Genomic DNA, 18,661 nt, shown 5'->3' with positions numbered 1-18,661 from the left:
ATATATTTAAAATATATATCTATGAATTACATATATATAGGTATAAATTTTTCCTGTTCTGGAAAAAAGAAATCAAACCAGGCTCTTGTATCACCCCTACAGCTGTATCAGCCTGTATTGTGTAGCTTTGAATCAGAATTTTTGTTCAGCATTTTTGATGGTAAAATATATGATAAAATACACACTATCTAGACTAATCTGAATTGCTCTTCCCCACTTCTTCAACCGTATTTCCTATAAATTTAGTATAGAGGAATAATAACAAAATTACCCTCTGGATTTTAGAGATGGTAGCTTGTGCAATCCTGGGTTTCTGCAAAACACACAATTAACTGTATGCTGTCAGGCAGACCTTTTATGGGGAGCTCAGAAAATGTTTGACTTCTAGTAAAATCTCATCATAAACGGTGCTCTTACAAATCAAAACCTAGATGAGGGATGATTAAAAAAGCCCAGCTGTTGAAATAAGGTAGGTATGCATTTTATATAATCAAACATTACTTATAAAACAGTCTGGTGTGAACAATAGCTATTTTTTTCCAAGGAAGCTAATCTCTCCTGATAATTATTGAAAGAAATTATCCACTGTGATAGATAAATTAAAAAATGGTGTAAGCAATCATCTCAAAATACTTCTTTTCATCTTTAATTACCGAATTCTTACCTCGTTAAGCCAGATGATTGGGCATTATTATGATTGACTACTTTATTAGAAGGACATACAACAGTGAGGGCTTCTGTATGTCACAAGAAGATGAAGTCTTCAGTTAAGTACATGAGTGAGATGAAATGACAGCAAAGAATTTCTGCAAGAATATCTGATATGAAACCAGATATTTATTTAGGACAATCTGATAGAGAAAATTGAATGTTGGGAGTTCCTCGAAAACTCTGTGAGCATTACTGTGTGTGATTCAGGCTGCAAAATGGTAACAAGCTGTAAAGAATATTGGTTTTGACATTTCCTATAATACTGGTGAAGATAAAGGAGGTGAGCAGTCTGTGAGATCTGAGTGATTGTCACTAGCACTATCACAGTTGCCATTTATTATGGAGTGTGTTCATTGCTGGCAAACCATCAGCTGAAGTTTTGCCAGTGAAAGTCCTTATGTTTAGGATCACAGCTATTTGCAATTATGGAGGGATGACTACTCAGTCCCTTGACTTGCTGCTTTCTGTCAGTGAGTGGATGTGCTACATTAAGTTGGTATTCCTGTACTCAGTAGATTTGTGCCTCATTAGGGCTGCCCTTGAAAACATATTCACGGTCACATACTGGATGTATGCTAAAATAGCTGAGGCTATAAAAACAGTTTGTGCTTGTGGATGTGCCTTCAGTTTCCTGCTCTAAACAGCTTTTGAACTCTTCATAAATGTTATGAATGTCAAGGTAGGTATTTGGGAGAATGACTGAAGTATTTCATTTTCATGTATCTCAGATCTGCTATTTCCTGGATGTTAATTACTGTGTTTATGAAACAAAGATTTTGCTTTGTTTTGCTTTGTATAAGTCCTTAGAACTTCTCATGAGAAGGGAGGTGAAGTAATTCTTGTTACTTATTAACTATGTTTTTCTATTCTTCCAGCATAGGCCTTTAGATGAATTTTCTCACCCTAATGAGTTCAGTCCAAATTACTTGGTCAAATCTTTCTGTCTTTATTCCTTCACTTCTTTATGACTTTGCCCATTTCTCCATACATCCCACCTCCTCCCCACTCCTCAACAAAGTAAAGAGTTTACTGACTGTAAATATGAGTAGATGCAGCAAATTTTCAGGAGACTGCATCACAGGACCAAAGTGGGCAACAATTTGGATTTGCCCATACCATTTGTGGAGATTGGACACCTGAGACTATGATTAGGGATGGATTATGGCAGGAAAACCTTGACACTTCCTCTACCATAACAGAAAGGAAATTTTGTCTGGTTAGGCAAAATTTTTTTCTGTTAATCCTAATGTTGAGAGCAGTTTTTTGTATGTTTTGGAGTGAAAACCTTTGCTGATGAATACTTCTCAAAAATACTCTTTTTTTTTTCACCAGAAATTGTAGTATTAGTTAAACATAGATTTTTACAAGATAAATTAATTCCTGAAATGATTTGTTATGAATCTTACTTTGCAGCTTTGGGAGCTTTGCAGCTTACTTTGCAGTGAATGGGAATATGGATGAGACTATGAAAGGCAAAATGGAGAAGTTAAGGATGTTCATATGTAAAATAAAAGCAAATTATGCAAGACCTTGAGTAGATGCTTATAAATGGTTTTTAGCTATTTTTAAGTGCTGTTCCTGAAACTAATTCATTTTGGGTATATTAGATATAACTAAAAGTAAATTGCCTCTAAGAGAACAGGAGGAGAGTTATTTACTCTAGAGTATTCAAATACTTCTGCAAAACTCTTGGATGTTATTGTACCAGACTTCCAGTGATATTCTTAATGCTTATGAAATATGCAATACACAAAAAAAAAATATCCTTTCTATACAAAAAGCTCAGTGGAGACTGCTAGGAGTGACATGTCACTCCGTGGTGTCAGCTTTGACTGTTTTTCAGATTGCCCTGCTGGGAGATGCTGACTGCTCTGTGTGATGCACTTTGTAGTTTTGAAAAACTGTCTGTCAAAGAGGTGCTGTACAGAAAGGGGGGAGTTTACTCCCTCGATGGATGAGCTGGTTATTTCTTCCTTGTTTCTAGTCCTGGCTTGGGACTTAGGAGCTCAAAGGGATACATTCTGTGGCATACAGAAGGAGTGGGATGTGTGGAGGGAAGTAAGAGATTTCAGGACATGCTGAGATCCTAGATTCCATCTCTTTAGTCCAAAGTCCACTGATACACAGTGGGAGTGTCCAGTGTCTGTGGTCAGACAGGACTTGGGGACAGAGGCTGAATGTGAGACAAATGTTTCTTGAACACAGTTTTGCAGGGGTGGGTGACGTTGAGGTTGTTTTATTTTAACATTTCAGGTTCCTCAGGGCAGCACTTGAAGTGAGGTGCTCCATTTCAGCAGCAGATGAAGCAGCAATAATACAGGCTCCTCTCTGTTCCCTCCCTGGTGTGCCTGACTGCTCACTGGGAGCAGCAGCAGTTCAGTGACCGTGCTAACTCAAACATGGGCCTCACACTGACGTGTGAAATAATCCTGGTCCTAGTGGGAAAACCTGTTTAGCCAGGAGGATATGAAAACATTAGGTAATTTGCCAAGGTTCTGATAGCTTTGTTTTGTTCTGGGTTTTGGTGCTGTGTTTTGTTTTTAGAGTTTTCACAGAGCTTTTATACTTTTCACAGAGGTACCAGAAAGAAATTTTTTAAGAGGAAGAAGTTTTCAATTTTTTGAAAATGTACCTAAACTGTATAAATCCATTTCATGTTGGCATGATAAAAGTTCACTGTTATCACACAAGAACAAACATTGCAGAGATTTTGCATGGTCTAGAAAAACAAAACAGACTGCAGTGTCATAAAAAAAGATCCCTTAAGAGCAAAGGTGTGGCAATTTGGCTGCTTAAATATCTGAACTGCTGTGTCTGGGGAAAGTCTGCCAAGTGGCAAAATACTGGGAGGAGATGGGTGCTTTTTTTCTGTCATAGAGTAAGGCAGTTGGATTTTCCCTCAGCAGTTTATCTCAGCTTTATGTTGCTTGCCTAGAAGGCTGAGGCCATATACCTGATAGAGGGGACCTCAGTTACAGTGGCCTGTTTTGTGCTATTTTGCTCTGATTTGTTTTGTGCTTTTAGATACATCAAATATAATTTCCTGTTTGAGCTATTCTGTTTTTTCCCATGTTAATAGAGAAATTCTTACTTGAAAGCAGTATCTTGGTTGTGTGGGAGAATGACTAAAAACTTTTAGAAAGGAATAAATAACTCTCTTAGGAAGAGTATTTTTGCTTTAGGCTTGAGGAAAGACAGCTGTGTCATTTTGTACATTGTGGACAGGCTCCAAGTGTGTGTATACATGGTCACACAGACAGACATACAAGAATTCTTAGCTTGTATGTTCACATTAATAGTAAGGCAGGCATAATAATGACCAGTGTTGAACTAGCTGTTACAGATCTGGTCATGATAGATGGAACAGGTCTATCAGATCAAGTTCTTGTATCAGCTACTGTTCCCCCAAAAGGGGAGGTAATCATTATGACACTGATCTGTCTCTTGCACTCCACTAGCTTTATTGGGAAATCAGTGTGAATAAACTGGCTCAGCTGAACTCTGCTTAATCTGATCTCATGATTTGACCAGGCATCTGGAAAAAAAAAGGCTAATGTCACTTTGGCCAATGAATGAACAATGAACATACAGCTGGTTTTAAACACTAAGTCAATGAACAAGAATTAAACAGAATCTTGTCTGAACTTTTGAAAAGGATATTTAACTTTGTCAACTATAACACATTTTAAAACCCCCACACTAAACTCATGCTTACTCTGTGTCAGCAAAATCTTAACAGTACAAGACAGATGAACCTTTAACTTACGTACAAGGGTAGGTCAGCTGTATGGCTAAGGACACAGGTCAGAAATAAGGTAAAGTCATAATTACTTATAATTTTTTTCAGTTAACTATGAGCATCATATTGTATAAGGACAGCAGCAGGCAGATTTTATTTTCTCTGTAGTATACACAACTTCAGAAAACTTCAGAAAATTTCAGAAAATCACTAAGGACCATTTTTTGCACTCTGTGTTACTTTGCTTATAAGTTTTACTTGAAGAAAAAGCTATCCTGGTCCTTAATTACGCTGGGTACCAGAAATCTTGGTCAGAGACTATTCTGAGTCACAGCCTCATCTGTCAGTGCCTTTTCTTCTTTAACACTGGGGCCTCCAGGCTTTCAGAATATGGCATGATCTGAAACATCATTGTATCACAAAATCTCATTCACTCTTTTGAAAAGAGCCACTTGCAATCTAAATATAATTGCTAAAAGAAACTAATTCTCATAATAGCTTTTCTTCAATATTTTATTTTTCTTACAGATGCCCACCTGTTTGCCATGCCTAAATCTGCTTTTTTTTCTATATGTAAAGAATAATCTGTGGAAGAAGAATCCCACATGCATAGAACTAATGTTATTACATACTCTACAGCTCCCCTGAAACACATATAATCTGAAATCCTGAAAAACACCTTTCAAGTCAAAAGCAAGAACTGTATGTTTGCACATAGAAACTCCAGTAGGATTTCAGCATATTACTCTGCAGAAAATATTAATAATAATAACAAATAACTAATAACTAATAACTAATAATAATAATAATAATTTTTCTCAAAAAAAAAATCTGAAGTGTACTCTTGTACAAAATTGCCATAGCTTTTATTAGTATTCCTCAGGGGGTAAATTTACTCAGTGTGTGTGACTTAATTGAGAGTCCACAGAAACCCCTCCAGCACATCATCAGACATGGCTCATAACTGTAAACAGCATTACTGTTATAACAGTTTTTTAAATATTAGTTTAATTGCATATCACGAAGTTTGCTTTGGTTCCTGAATAGGAACTCTCACAGATGCTTCTGTATTTTGGGCTTATCTACCTTAACGTGTTTGAAATTTAACTCTTCTGCTACAGCGATACCCCATACAAGGTCCTTCTGATTTCGGGGCAAGGATACATGAAAATGAGAGAAACAAAATCGTGATTCATCTAATTGTTTGTATCTTTATATGAAGCACATTTTTGTGCAGGAAGGGGGGTAAGAAGGGCAGGACTCAGAGCTTCAGCTCCAGGCCGGACGCTGTAAATTGGAGCTGCAAAGCGGCAAGCGTGAGGTGAAAGCAGAGGCCTCCCGTGTGCCAGGCTGCTGAGGCCTGAGCCCCTCAGCGGCCGGGCCGGGCCGTGCCCCGTCGGGCTGCAGAGGCGAGGGAGCGCCCCGGGCTCGCAGCCCCGGCTCCTTCAGCCGCCGCCGGTCCCGGCGGCCGGTGCCCCGGCGGTGACGTCAGGCCGCTCGCCGTGACGCCTGCGCTCAGCGCGCAGCGGAACCGGCCTGCCCGGGGAGGGAACCGCTCTCCGTGAGGGAAGCGAGCCGGCGGCCGGGAGGTACCGGAGCGCACGTGGGACGCGCTCCTCACGTTCTGCTCCCGTGCCCGTGGCGGGGCGGCAGGCGCAGCCCGCGCCGGGCTCGGGGCGGGGGGGGGACACGCAGGGACAGCGCGGAGCGGCCGCGGGGACACGCAGGGACGGCGCGGGGCGACTCCGCTGCCACCGTGGCACCGGCAGCGCTGACTGCGGTCCCGGCGTGCCCCGCGGGCGCCGCTTCCCGCTGTCCGTGCCGAGGGCTCCACCTGCAGCCGGGCCCGGGCGGGAGCCCAGCTCAGCCCCACGGGCAGAGCAGGGAAGGAGGGAGGCGCCGGGCTGGGCTGGGCACGGGTGCGGGAACCCCGCTCGCCCTTGCTAAAGGGGCCCTCCTTGGGCTGGCAGCCGGGCGCTGTGGGGTGGTGCCCTCGGAGCCCCGGCGTCCCGCGTTACGTAGTTTGGTTCTGAAAGAAGAGCGAAGGTGATAGAGGTGCCTGCGTGTGCCTGTTGCTCCAAGTATAGCTGGTTTTCCCTTCCGTTGTTTATCCAGGGAGCAGCGGGGCATGACTCCTGCTGCAGCTCTTCCCTCCCGAGTCCCAGCTCCAGGGAGCCTGTGTGGCGTTTCTGTGTTAAAGCACAAACTGTATGTACTGTGTTGCAGGTAGGCCCCGCCTGTGAATGCCTGGTTAATGCACAAGGGGCTTTCTCTGCTCTGAGAAGTTGCCAGGGAAGGCAGACACGTGGGTTGGCTTCAGGCACTTGTGAATACTTAATTAGGGAAGAGGACAGACCGTCTGCTTGTTCAGACTCTGTCACAGAAGACCGAACTCATCATGCCGCTGCATGAGTTGGTGGTGGCCTGACACACTTGGTACCATGTGCTTTTCTGATTATCACTCATCCAGAAGGGTTTAATAGAGCTCAGCGAGACCAAGGACAAGGTCTAAGGACTGGCACACTCCTTAGTGATGTATTGAATAGCTCCATATGTGTAGGAGTAGCTGAATAGACCTGAAAGAGGATACAGGTGGAGAGTGAAACAGTGAGGGGAAGGTATGAGGAGAAATGCATAGAATTATCTAATCTGAAAGCAAATTAAGAACAAAAGGAAGTACTTTCCGACAAATAATAAAACTCGTTGCCTCGGGATGAAGACAGTATAATTGGGTTCAAAAAGGATTTATTCAAATGTATGGAAAAAAGATTCATTGTTACTGCTTGATTCTGCCCCTGTCTCCTCAGGAAATCCCAAACCAGCTGATTGGTTTCTAGAGCTTGCAGAATAAAAGATGATTCTACAGAAGTGCTTCCTTTGTGTACTCCATTCTGAACATCAAAGCTAGCTACTTCAGAATAATTTCCTATTTCAAAAAGCTTTTTTTTCTGCCTTCAAAAGCAGAAACAAAAAACCCCAGGCTAGTGGTAAAACACAATCTGACAGTATTAAACCAGTGTAAATACAATAGTTTGAAATCATACTCAGTAACATTTGCACTGGTGGTGTCCAGCACAGATACTTTGGATGGAGTGAGACCTTGAGGCTAAATGATTTCAGCACAAGAATAGTGGTTGCAAGAACAATATAATTACAACCAGTACATCAGCTTTGAATAAGCAGCTGAACAGTACATTATGGTCTTTAGGTACATAAATCACATAATTCATCAATTGAATAAGAGTTGCCATAAGTCTAGTATTGGAATGCTAGATTATGTGCGTGATTTTGAAATTTTTTTTAATACTTCATAAATATTTAAGAATTAACTTTCCTTTGTAGAGGTGGTGTCTAATTTAGTTCAGCTGTTTATTTTGAATAAAAAAAAGAATACAAATGAATGGATAAAAACCAAATCACTAATTCTGTAGCCTGCTATTACAAACTGCTGCTAACAGGTAAAGGCTGTGATGTTGACAAGAACAGCAGTTAATGTCTTGCTCTACTGGACACGAAGTTGATGGTTTATTTGCAGTGTCTGGATTCTTTTGAAGATGGGCAAGGTGTGTGCTGTTTTTGGAGGATCCCGTGGGATAGGCAGAGCTGTGGCAGAGCTCCTGGCGCAGAAGAGCTGCCGCCTGGCCATCCTTGCCAGGAACCTGGATGTGGCCCAGAGCACTGCCCGTCACCTTGGTGGTACGTATGCTGCTGTGCACCCCTCACTGCTCCCTGCTTGGGTGACTCATGAAAAAAAACCCTCCTTGTTTAACTAGATGGAAAGGAAAATAAAGGCTGAGGGACATTAAAAACCAGCTGTATTGCTCTGATTCTGTTTTCACAATAGTCCTCGAGAAAGTAGATTACCTTTTTTATCTGCATGATGGCAATTTTAAGATGAATGGAATTGTTTGGGGGTCACAATAGAGGTGGTGTGAAATGAGTCATCCTCAGCTCCTGAAGAAGCCAGAACTGAGACCAGTCTGCTCACACTGGACTTCTGACTCCAAAAGGCAAAAAATATAAAACAAGGAATTGTCACATAACTAATGAATACTATACTTGAAAATCGTCTTTATTTAATTACCTGGGGATTAAATAGGTTCCTTAAATTATAACTAGTTCAACATCTGTTTTGCAACTGAGCTGATACATTCTGAAGGAGGTTTATGAATTAAATACAGCTTTTATTGTGACATTACATCTATTTCAATACAGCAGGACATCTGGCACTTAGCTGTGATGTATCCAGTGAACAAGAAGTCCAAAAGGCTTTTCAGGAGATGCAGAGGAATTTGGGTCCTATTAACTACTTGGTTAATGCAGCTGGGATCAACAGGTTGGTTGCTCCTGACAAGACAATAGGTAATTCTAGATGCAGGCAGCCCTATGTAAGGTGCTCTGGCCCTTTGTGCTTAGTAAGAGTGTTGTTAATGAGCACATCTGAAAACAATATTAAGTCCTTGCCAATATTTTGTTTCTGATGGCAGTAAAATGCTAACATATGATACAGCTTTCACTGTAGTTTCTGCATTCTGAGTTTGACTTCCCCCTCTATTCTTCTACTTTTTCTCCCAGAATGGTCCAAAACAGTGCTTGATACCACTCTGCAAAGGAGGTTCTGTGTCTAGAAGCATGGCTAACTTGTTTTTTGCTATGTGTTGTTCTTGCAGCATTGTCATTTTGAATGCTCAAATGTATGGAGCCACATACACCCCATTAATATTCTGTCCAACTGTCTTTTTTTGTGAGTAAACATGATCGGGGGTTGTTCACTGAATTCTTTGGGGTTTTTTTGGTTTGTTTGTCAGGGATGGTTTGCTACTGAGAACCAAGACTGAAGATATGATAGCCCAGATTCACACGAACCTTTTGGGAACAATGTTGACATGCAAGGCTGCTCTAAAGGTCATGATTCAGCAGCAGGGAGGTGCTATTGTCAATATAGGTAAGTTGTTTGTGTAGGCCAGTGGAGTTCTGTGTACTAGTCTTCTAGAAATGTTTAGCAGGTGAAACATATTACATTGCTTGTTACAATTTACTTGTTTTCCTTTTGATTTAGACATCCTATATTTAGCATTTCTTTATGAGTGCTTATTCTTTTGTGTAATTTCAGCAACTTCTAAATAGCTTTTTTCAGCAATAAACACCTCAGAGTTTATATTTTATTGAAAAAATAAACTTTGCTATTCTTACCAATTCTTTCAATATCTCTATATACCAGCTGCTGGCAATTAACTAAGAATTGATAGATTTAGTCAGTTTCTTTCTTTATTTATTTATTTAATGTGGGCAAGGATACTTTTTTTAGAAAAGTCTTAATTTTACTTTCCTTGTGCTTGTTGGTCAACATAGATACATGAATTATACAAAAATCATAACTAATTGGGACATTTGCTTATCCTAGCAGGCTAAAGTGCATAAGGTCATGCATATTTTACTCTTCTTGTGATGTCATTTTTCATTCCAAGTTTAAAACTAAAATGATAAAGTGAGTACAATGTTTCAAGTTACCCATTTAATCTTCTCTTTGATGTTTCTTTATTTTAGGGAGTATTGTAGGACTTAAAGGCAACCCTGGTCAAAGTGTGTATAGTGCTACCAAAGCAGGATTAGTTGGATTTTCACGCTCTCTTGCTAAAGAAGTAGCAAAAAAGCAAATTCGAGTCAACGTTGTTGCTCCAGGTTAGTTCTAGAGAAATTCCTGCATCCTTGACTGTTGCAATTCATTAAGACTGTGGATATTTCTTGTACTCTGAAAGTAACTTAAGACTAATTTCTATTATTTTCTTCAGCTTTGTAAATAAATATTTTTAATGTATTTTGTTTGTTTGAAGTATAATACATTCTTTTAGAAAACCTTCAGCCTTTTCAAGGGAACACCAAGAAATTTGGAAGAGTGAATCTACCTATTCCTCTATCCATTATTACATAATGAATGTAGTTTTTTTCTTTGATCCTTCTTCAGAGCTTGCTGTCCTTGCAGATGGAAGGATTAGATCTAATTAGAGACAGAGAGCTACCCTTGTCTCCAGCTAGAGGATGCTTGTTTGTTATTACAGAAACATGACAGACCATAAGAAAGCTGTCATAAAAGCACCCCTATCTCCCTGTAGTAAAAGGAGGAAGTCCTGAAAGTTTTTTCTGTGAGCAAAGGCTATGATTTTGTAAGATGATCTAGTTCAAGCAAACTGCCACCCTTAAGGAAAAACCCCTTCTATATTTTCTGAATTTTTCCACTCATAACTGTGTACACTGCTGCTCACCTTCTGCTACCTCTGATGCCTTTCAGAATTCTACGTGAACCTGTTCAGCTTGTGAACTAGGCAGGAAAAATACTTTTTTTCTTTAGTGAGTTGAGCAGCTCATCCACAGCCATCATAAAGGGGCAGAGTATTACAGTAGAAAGCAAAAGGGAGTCTTTCCCTTCTTGATGGCAGCTAGAAAGCAGGTAAGATCAGCTCTTTATAAAGCTGCAGCTTTTGTGTAGAGTTGTGCAGCAGTGGGAAAGCCAAATCTCAGATAATGAAAAACTGTAAAAAAGGTCCTTCAAAAATGTCAAGAAATATTCTTCAAATGAGTGCTCTAATAGAAACTATGCAAGAACTGCCATAAATTCTAAAATAGAATGCAAACACTTTAAAGTCAGAGAGGGTTTCTTGCCAGACATTTTGTGCTCATATTTTAATTGAGAACATTTTGGTGTAATGAGTATATTTTTTCTTTTAGAAAAGTGATATTAAATATAGTTTTTGGATTGAATTTTAGTTACCCATTCTTGTTTGATTTTGTTTGGGTTTTTTAAACGGACTTCTATAGATCTCTGCGTTTTGGTTATTGCATCATTGCTTCCAAAAATGAAAAGTATTTTATTGGTTAGATAAGAAAGTGGTTTTGGCCATCAAATGATGTGGGCTTCTTTGGGAGACTTTGAAGAATGGTAGCTGGTGCTGAATCCTGGTAATAGATTTCACTTTGTAAGATTCAGTGGGAAATCCACTAGATAAATTTAGTTGAAGGTTAGGTAACTCTTCATATATCTCTCTGCTCTTAGGCTTTATTCACACAGAGATGACAGCTCATTTGGAAGAAGATCAGCTGAAGAAATCAATTCCCCTTGGAAGATTTGGAGAGCCTCATGAAGTTGCACAAGCTGTTGTCTTTCTTCTAGAATCCCCATATATTACAGGGAGTGTTCTGGTTGTAGATGGAGGCTTGCAGCTTATGACCTAAGTACTGCCTTGAATAAATGCCTGCTTCAATGTCATGATGGTAATATATAAATATATTCTAAATAAAGGGAGAGGGTTGGAAATCGTTTGAAGATTGATGTACATAATTGACTTGGTCTTTTTTAGTCGGAGGAGAAATTCAGCAGCAGTGAGGTGCAATGTGTGTGTTTAGCTGCCTGAAAGAGTCTGTTTGGTATTACAAAGTCTGTGTATGAAACAATTTGCAAAAGATCTGGTTTTGATACAATGATAGCTTTAATAATGTGTTGATATGTTTTTAAAGCACTGTATTTTTATAAAGTCCTGTTTGCTAATTTGGGATAGAATGAGATTTTATTTGAATTATCATGTTACACAAAGGTTAATAAAGTGCAGAGACATGTTTATTGGGTGGCAGGTATGATTGCATCAAGTTTTTCAAGTAGGGCAAAGATTGTGAACTGCATAGTTTTACATTCTTATCAGTTAGTCCCTACAAAGTAGCAAGGAGTTTCCTTTGAGCTTTGTTTGTTTGTACCTCACACTACAAAGCTAGGAACTTCTAGATCTTCAGCATACCTGAATTGCCTTTAGAAGCTTTAATTATATGCAATGTGTTTTTATAAAGACAAAGCCTACTTGATTCCATTCCTGAATGTATGTCCAGCACTCACTCAATCCAGGGACTCTGGTGTGTGCCCATTGGAGGATTGCTACAGAACTGGAGCTGCTAATCCTGTCATACTCTCAGCTTGAGCTGCACATGCACTGCTGAACACTGCAGCTGCAGACCTTGCTCTGTAAGACACTGCAAGGACTCAGTAGATGTTTAGAACATGTATCACTTCCAGAGCATGAAGTCAAGGTGTTTTGTGTTTTGCCCTGTATCTTCATGAGCACTCAGTTCAGCTCTTTAAGTTGATGCTCCCTCATATGTATGTATAGTCAATAAAATGGCCATTTATTTTATTCAAAGCAGCTTTTGAAGCACAGTAATTTTTCTGCTGTAAATGATTCTGAGTGTTCCTGTCTTGCTGAAAACTTACCAAATGTTTGACCTCAGGCTTTTCTATTGAGCTTGAGTAATTTTTGATAATTGATGTTTTTATTGTCTCTGAAAAAAACTATGAATGTGGTTCAGGACCTTCGCTTCTTAGCTCTGGTGTTCATTGCATCATGATCCAGATGTTGATTCAGCTTTTGAAATTACTTTCCATCTTGGCACACACCACAATACAAAAAGAAGAGATCTCACTGATGATAACTGTGTCTTTAAAGTTGGAGGTTTTCTTCCTTTGTGCAGCTGAGAAATTTTGTCTTTGTGCCAGAAAACAATACATCTTCAAGCTTCTTGCAGGTATGTATTGAGAAATAATACAAGGAGTACTTGTATGATCAGGAGATTTTACAGTTGGTTGTGCTACTCATTTTGGAATATAAAATACCACAGAAGTAATCCTTCCAGGAGTCCTTATCTTCCTGTTATCGCTGTTATGTGTCATATGTGTCTTTGCACTAAGAATATAATTGCTAATTATGTTTTTCCTTGATAGAAGGAGTTGGCCAGAGATGATGTGAATTTTTTCCAAGGGCACTGAAGGTGAGGAAGGACAGCTGGTACATTTTCACTAGTCAAGTAGGAATATGTCAGTGACTTGGCTGCTGCCCATACCTGCCCTTGGTATTTTACAAACAAACCCTGTGTGACATTTCTTGACCAAAAGCCAAACCTAAGAAACTAGAAATAATTTTCTTTTAGTAAGTTCTGACCCTAATTATTATTATCCCTTTTTTTTTGGAGGGTAAGGGAGTTGTTAAATAGTTATTAGCAATTGAATTTTTAGTTTATATTTGCAATTAAAACCTGAAATAATGAAGAATCTCAGCATGCCCCACAGAGTAATTTCCTCAAAAAGTTCCAGTACATACTATGTTTTTATTATTGCTGTTGCCATAGGGCCAGACTGAAGTGTTGGTAGCTTTAAATCATACTTTTAAAAAGCTTCCCCCCTCCCCCCTTTTCTTTGAACTGGTAAATTAGAACAGAAAACTGGTTAACATAATGCTGGATCTGTCTGGCCTGGTGTGATGTCTTGCACAGGGGATGTAGGGACTGTGCAGGGTAGGTAACAGATCAGGTGTGTGTCTCCTTAGAAGACTCTGGTACCTCCAGCAGTTTGTGACTGGGATATTTGAACCCACCACTGTGCAGCTCTGGTTGAGGCCTGCAGGCATTAGAAACAGCCTTCAGGTGCTCTCTCTGTGTTGCTTTTGAATTTGTAGACTTCTTATCTTATCCTGCCTGCCTTAGTTGTTTCTGTTTCGTACTGAAGAGTCATATTTCTTTTAATTACTTGTTGCTGGAGAGCTCTTTTGTATCTTAAATTGTCTTTGCTTTACTCTTCCAGTTTTTCAAGGATGGAGCACTAGGTAGAACTTCTTGCAGAATTCACTGTGGATCTATTTAAAAAAATTAAATTATTTTATGTTTTGTTTTATACTGTTTCCAAAAATGATGGCTAGGTGTTTTGCTTTTTCCTAACCTTTGCACTTTTATTTTCAGAACAGTAACTCAGTCCTGTGTAATTAATGGTCAACTTGGAGTTCATTTCCATATATATGTACAAAAGTCTGAATTTTTGTATTTTTTTCAGCATGAATTGTTCTCAAATATCTGCAGTGAGTTTGGTTTACTGGTTTTAACCCCTATTTCCTCGATGAAATCATTCTGCTATTTTTTAATTCCTTAATCTCTTTGGGACTTTAACTTAGTGTTACTGGAACACACTGTGGCATTCAGAAACTGCTGTCTCAGAACCCTTAGAAATAGATTGTACTTTGCCTGCCCCAACAGAGGAACTGTGGTGTTTTATTGGCACTGCAGAACAACTGCTGATTCATACCCTTTGTCTTCTATCTTTAAACAATGTACTGATATGACAACTTCTTTTGGCAGCACAGCATCTTTAATAGTTTTTGGCAAGGGACTGTGTCAGATGCCTTTTAGAATTTCAAGTATGCACCATTATTAGATCTCCATACTCTCATCTCTTTTAAGTTCTTCTTTAGAAGAACTCTAAAATGTTTATCAAACATGACTTTCATTTGCAAAAGCAACTCTGTATGTTTATCCTGTTGTTTTCTTGGCTTTAGAACAATTTCTGGCACTTTGCTATGTACAGAAAAATATATTTAGGCTTTAATTCCCTGGATCCCTCTGGAATCTCCTCTCAAAAAACAAGTGGTTCTTCCCACCCACTAAAATCACAAGAACTTGCTGTCACGTTTGCCAGCTTCCGGTCACTTGAGGCAGGTTTCACTCAGAAGTTTCCCACTGCAGTTACTTGGTTTCTGTTAGAACTGGGGAGTGAAAGCCTCATCTTTCCTCTTTGTCACTCTTTCCTCTGTAACCTCTCCCTGTGTAAAGGAAGGAGTAAAACCTTCAACAAGGTGCCTCCAGAAGTTCTCCTCGAGTTCCTCCGTGGTACCAAAAACTGATCATAGGGATTTGTTCAGAGTCTGAGGATTTTTTCCTTGGTGGGTTTTCCTTCCCTGAGCACTTTGCTTTTTATTTGATCATCTGCTTGCCTTCTACAGGCACAGTTCCTGTTCCTGAGGTGCCAGTGCACTTTTGCAGATTATTCCTCTGAACTCGATCTGGCTGTAAATGTTACATTCATTGACTGATTAAATTTGACTCCTAAAGCTAGATTGCTGGTTTTACAAAGGTTGATGTTTAAATGCTAGGAGCTTCCCCCTCTCCACAAAAATTGTAATTTGATGTGTGTATTTAAAATCGTTGTACTGAAGTTCAATACATTCAATCTTGGTGGTGTTATTGGGCTGCATCTTAATTTTGACTTGTCTTTTTGGCTTAATTTAAATATTTTATTATATGTTGCTTATTTTTTATGGAAGTCTGTGGTAGTGGACTTCTGTCTTTATTAATAAACTTGGTCAATAGAAATAAAAGTGAAATAAATGCAGAAATAAAAGTCACCATTAAAAAAAATCACTATTTGAAAGTAGCGTTTTGGCTCAGGTCGTGTACAACTGGGGTGACCACAGCCAGAGCTGGGTTGCCCTGATCAGTTGCATGAAAAAGAATATATTAAAACAGTGATCTTGGCCTCTTCAGTGTGACATTTATCCAACATACTCATGATTGCTGTCTGTCATCACAGTTACATTGCTGGCCTTAGACATCTCAGATGTCATAGCTATGGCTATACATATCCATCTTAAAGGTGTGAGTACCAATATCATCTAATAACAGAGTTTACCTTGCTAGGTTTGGAAATTCAATCCGTGTTTGATTGGATGATTTAATATGTTGATATTTATTTTTATGACTCTTCTATGTATTTTGTATCAATATCTTTTTTATCTTACTTCCATCATTATTCTGGTATGTCTGTTTTGTCACTGTCCTTGATTAAAAGCAGACATCTGGGCTTTACATCTTGTGCTGCAGCATTTATGCCAAGCTGTATATAAATGTTTGGGGTTTTCTACATATGGGTGTTTGTGAGTCAGACTGCACTTGACTGACTTAAAATGATTACTCAATTGAATTTTTAGAACTTCAGGGCACTATCATATTAGATATAGTTTCTGTGATTCCATTCCTAATGGAAATGAGAGAATGTGCTCTTATCCATCTGATGTTTCTTCACCTGCTATGTTGCTTTAAAGTCTCCTATGATCTCTTGAATATTAGCATCTTTTTGCCTCTTTTTCTCTTTAAGAATAGAGTATTTTCTGGATTCCCACTACTCCATGTTTCTGCAGTTTCTAAAGAATCTGTAGTCCTGTTCTTACAACTGTTTTTTCAGGCATGCATTGGAACTTTGCTTCATCCACCTAGTTTTGGGAGCATTTAAAGAAGGCTGCAGTGCAAATCTGGTATTTAACTTACTCTGTGTTTTATTCCACATCTTTTCTCCTGCCCCACCCCATCTCTCTGGTTTGTACATGACCTTTCACTACCACCACAGAATTTCTAAAGAGACCATCAAGGCAGGTTTTGAGGGTGGCTGCTTTTGCAGCTGTCATTTAATTCAGCATGCAGTCCTCTTACACAGCAACCCTCTTTCTGACTCACCCATAATGATTGCTTTGAGTTTTTACTCAGCTGGGTTCCTGCTTCAGAGAGGATATCCTTGCTAAAAGAAGGTTGTGTACTGCAGTACACAACCATGACAGTTCACTGTCATTTCTGTGACCTGCCTTTTCACTACCAAGTTAGGAAACCTAAAATTGTTCTTCCGTTGGCTTTGAGTTTGATTCGGTTCAAAGTTCATAGGTAGTGTGATTTGCATGTTCTGGGGTTTAGTTGAAGCCCATTGTAAACCTAGAAAGTTAATTGTTTTGTATGTCTTCTCTGCATTCTTCTAATGTTTGGGAAGATGATGGACTACTCTTCATCTTTTTTCCTAGGTAGGACATTGGAGCCTGACTTCTGCTTATCTCTTAAGAAATCTGTTTGTAACTTAGAATTTGCTGTAGTGAGCTCACTGGCTAACACAAACAGTCTTTTCTTGCTCTTGAGGCATCTGTTGCAATGGATGGGCTGGATGGGCTCTGAGCAACCTTGTCTAGTGGGAGGTGTCCCTGCCCGTGGCAGGGGACTTGGAACTACATAATCTTTAGGGCTCCTTCCAACCCAAGCCATCTGTGATTATTGTCAGTAAAATTCTGTAGGAGGACACAAAATTTCATGAGGTGGTTTTGGTTTGGGATTTTTTTTAAATATTGCAGCTGTAAGGAGGAGCTCTGGTGGTGAACAGCTTTTGCAGATTGTGGTAACAGAAATATATAGTGTTGTCTGAGGTGGTGCATACTGAGTGAGTTAGGGTTGTATCCCATGAAGAGAATTCACTGTGGCCTCCTGAGGGCAGTCTATCCTAAGGCATTATTGTATTGGTGATGACTTGGTGAGTAAACCTCTATTGTTTTAGGGAAGTGGAGTTGCCCGTGTAGATGCAAAGCTGATGCTGGCATCCCTGTTACTGGTTTTGTAAAATCCTGTTCCATATATCCTCAGCTGCTGGGGGTTGTAAAGCATGATTTTTAAAGATGGAAAGGATTTCATACTGAGATCAGTGAAATTTGGATAGGAAGTGGATATCTTAATCCCAGCCTGCAAAATCTCTTTGTTATATCAGTACCTACAGTTAAATATACATTGTAATGATTATTTATTGCTGTAAGACAAATTTTCCTACTTTCATGTGTTGCACAGTGTGAGGTTGTATTACATGACCTGGAAATGTATATTGGTTGTTGCAATTATGTGACATTTTTTTGAAAGAACAGTGTAGGTCCTTTAAGTAAAGCAAATGAAAAATGAACTCCTCAAGTCCAGGTGCTCCCACTTGATTCAGTTAATCAGTGTTTGAAAAGACAGGTCAAGTGTAGATGTGGAGAGAAGTCATTGGGTGTGCTTAGTGCCTGAAGAAGTAAGAACTCTGCTAAGTCCCAAGTTATATTTGATTTTCATACACACATTGTGTCCAATTTCAGATCATATGCTAAAGGCTTCATTTTGCTGTAGCTACGTCTGTTAGTAAAAAAATGCTACCTGTACCTTGCCAAACATCTTTGGATCAGCATGTCTATAATCACAACTGGTCTGGTATTTTTATGGTTTTATTTTCTATGTTAACAGCTCATATCTGGTAAGGTCTGGGATATGTTTTGTTCATGGGATATAACAAAACTGCCGGTTCAAATATGTCGGTATCAAATGCAGTGGGACAGCACTCAAGTAAAAGCCACCAAAGCTTCCTTGGGATCATTACACACACACCAGGGCAGTGTCAGTGGGAGCATGGGGGGCAGATGTCACTGAACAAATGGAGTTGTCTGGGTGTTCCTCAACATTTCCCAGGCTGCTGGCTGATGGTACTGAGGTGCCCTTGCATGTGTAGTGTGCTGATGAGTTTGCTATTGCTGCATGATTTTGAACAGTTTGTTTAAGAATAAGTGCAAAATGATTATA

At 39.5% G+C, this 18,661-nt stretch overlaps 1 protein-coding gene across 5 annotated transcripts; it reads left to right on the top strand.

Annotated features, from left to right (window-relative positions):
• Nucleotides 1-5,887: 5,887 nt before the first annotated feature.
• On the top strand, nt 5,888-12,065 carry CBR4 (carbonyl reductase 4). 5 transcript variants are annotated; one of them, XM_071432038.1, is made up of 7 exons: nt 5,920-6,039; nt 6,566-6,676; nt 7,986-8,146; nt 8,669-8,786; nt 9,259-9,395; nt 9,998-10,132; nt 11,502-12,065. In XM_071432038.1, exons 2-7 carry the CDS (start codon nt 6,579-6,581, stop codon nt 11,678-11,680), a joined length of 828 nt encoding a protein of 275 aa, XP_071288139.1. In that variant the 5' UTR covers nt 5,920-6,039; nt 6,566-6,578; the 3' UTR covers nt 11,681-12,065. The 5 variants fall into 5 exon arrangements, with proteins under 5 accessions (XP_071288140.1, XP_071288139.1, XP_071288138.1 ...); XM_071432037.1 differs by having other exon boundaries at nt 5,922-6,039; nt 8,666-8,786; XM_071432039.1 differs by lacking the exon at nt 6,566-6,676 and having other exon boundaries at nt 5,888-6,039; nt 8,666-8,786.
• The last annotated feature ends 6,596 nt before the right edge of the window (nt 12,066-18,661 follow it).

This window comes from Agelaius tricolor, unplaced genomic scaffold (genome assembly GCF_023055355.1).
Source record: "Agelaius tricolor isolate 1412-34295 unplaced genomic scaffold, bAgeTri1.0.p SCAF_8, whole genome shotgun sequence".
Taxonomy (NCBI): Eukaryota; Metazoa; Chordata; class Aves; order Passeriformes; family Icteridae; genus Agelaius; species Agelaius tricolor.
Note: the sequence above shows the minus strand (reverse complement) of the source record. Positions and strands in the feature narration are given on the sequence as shown.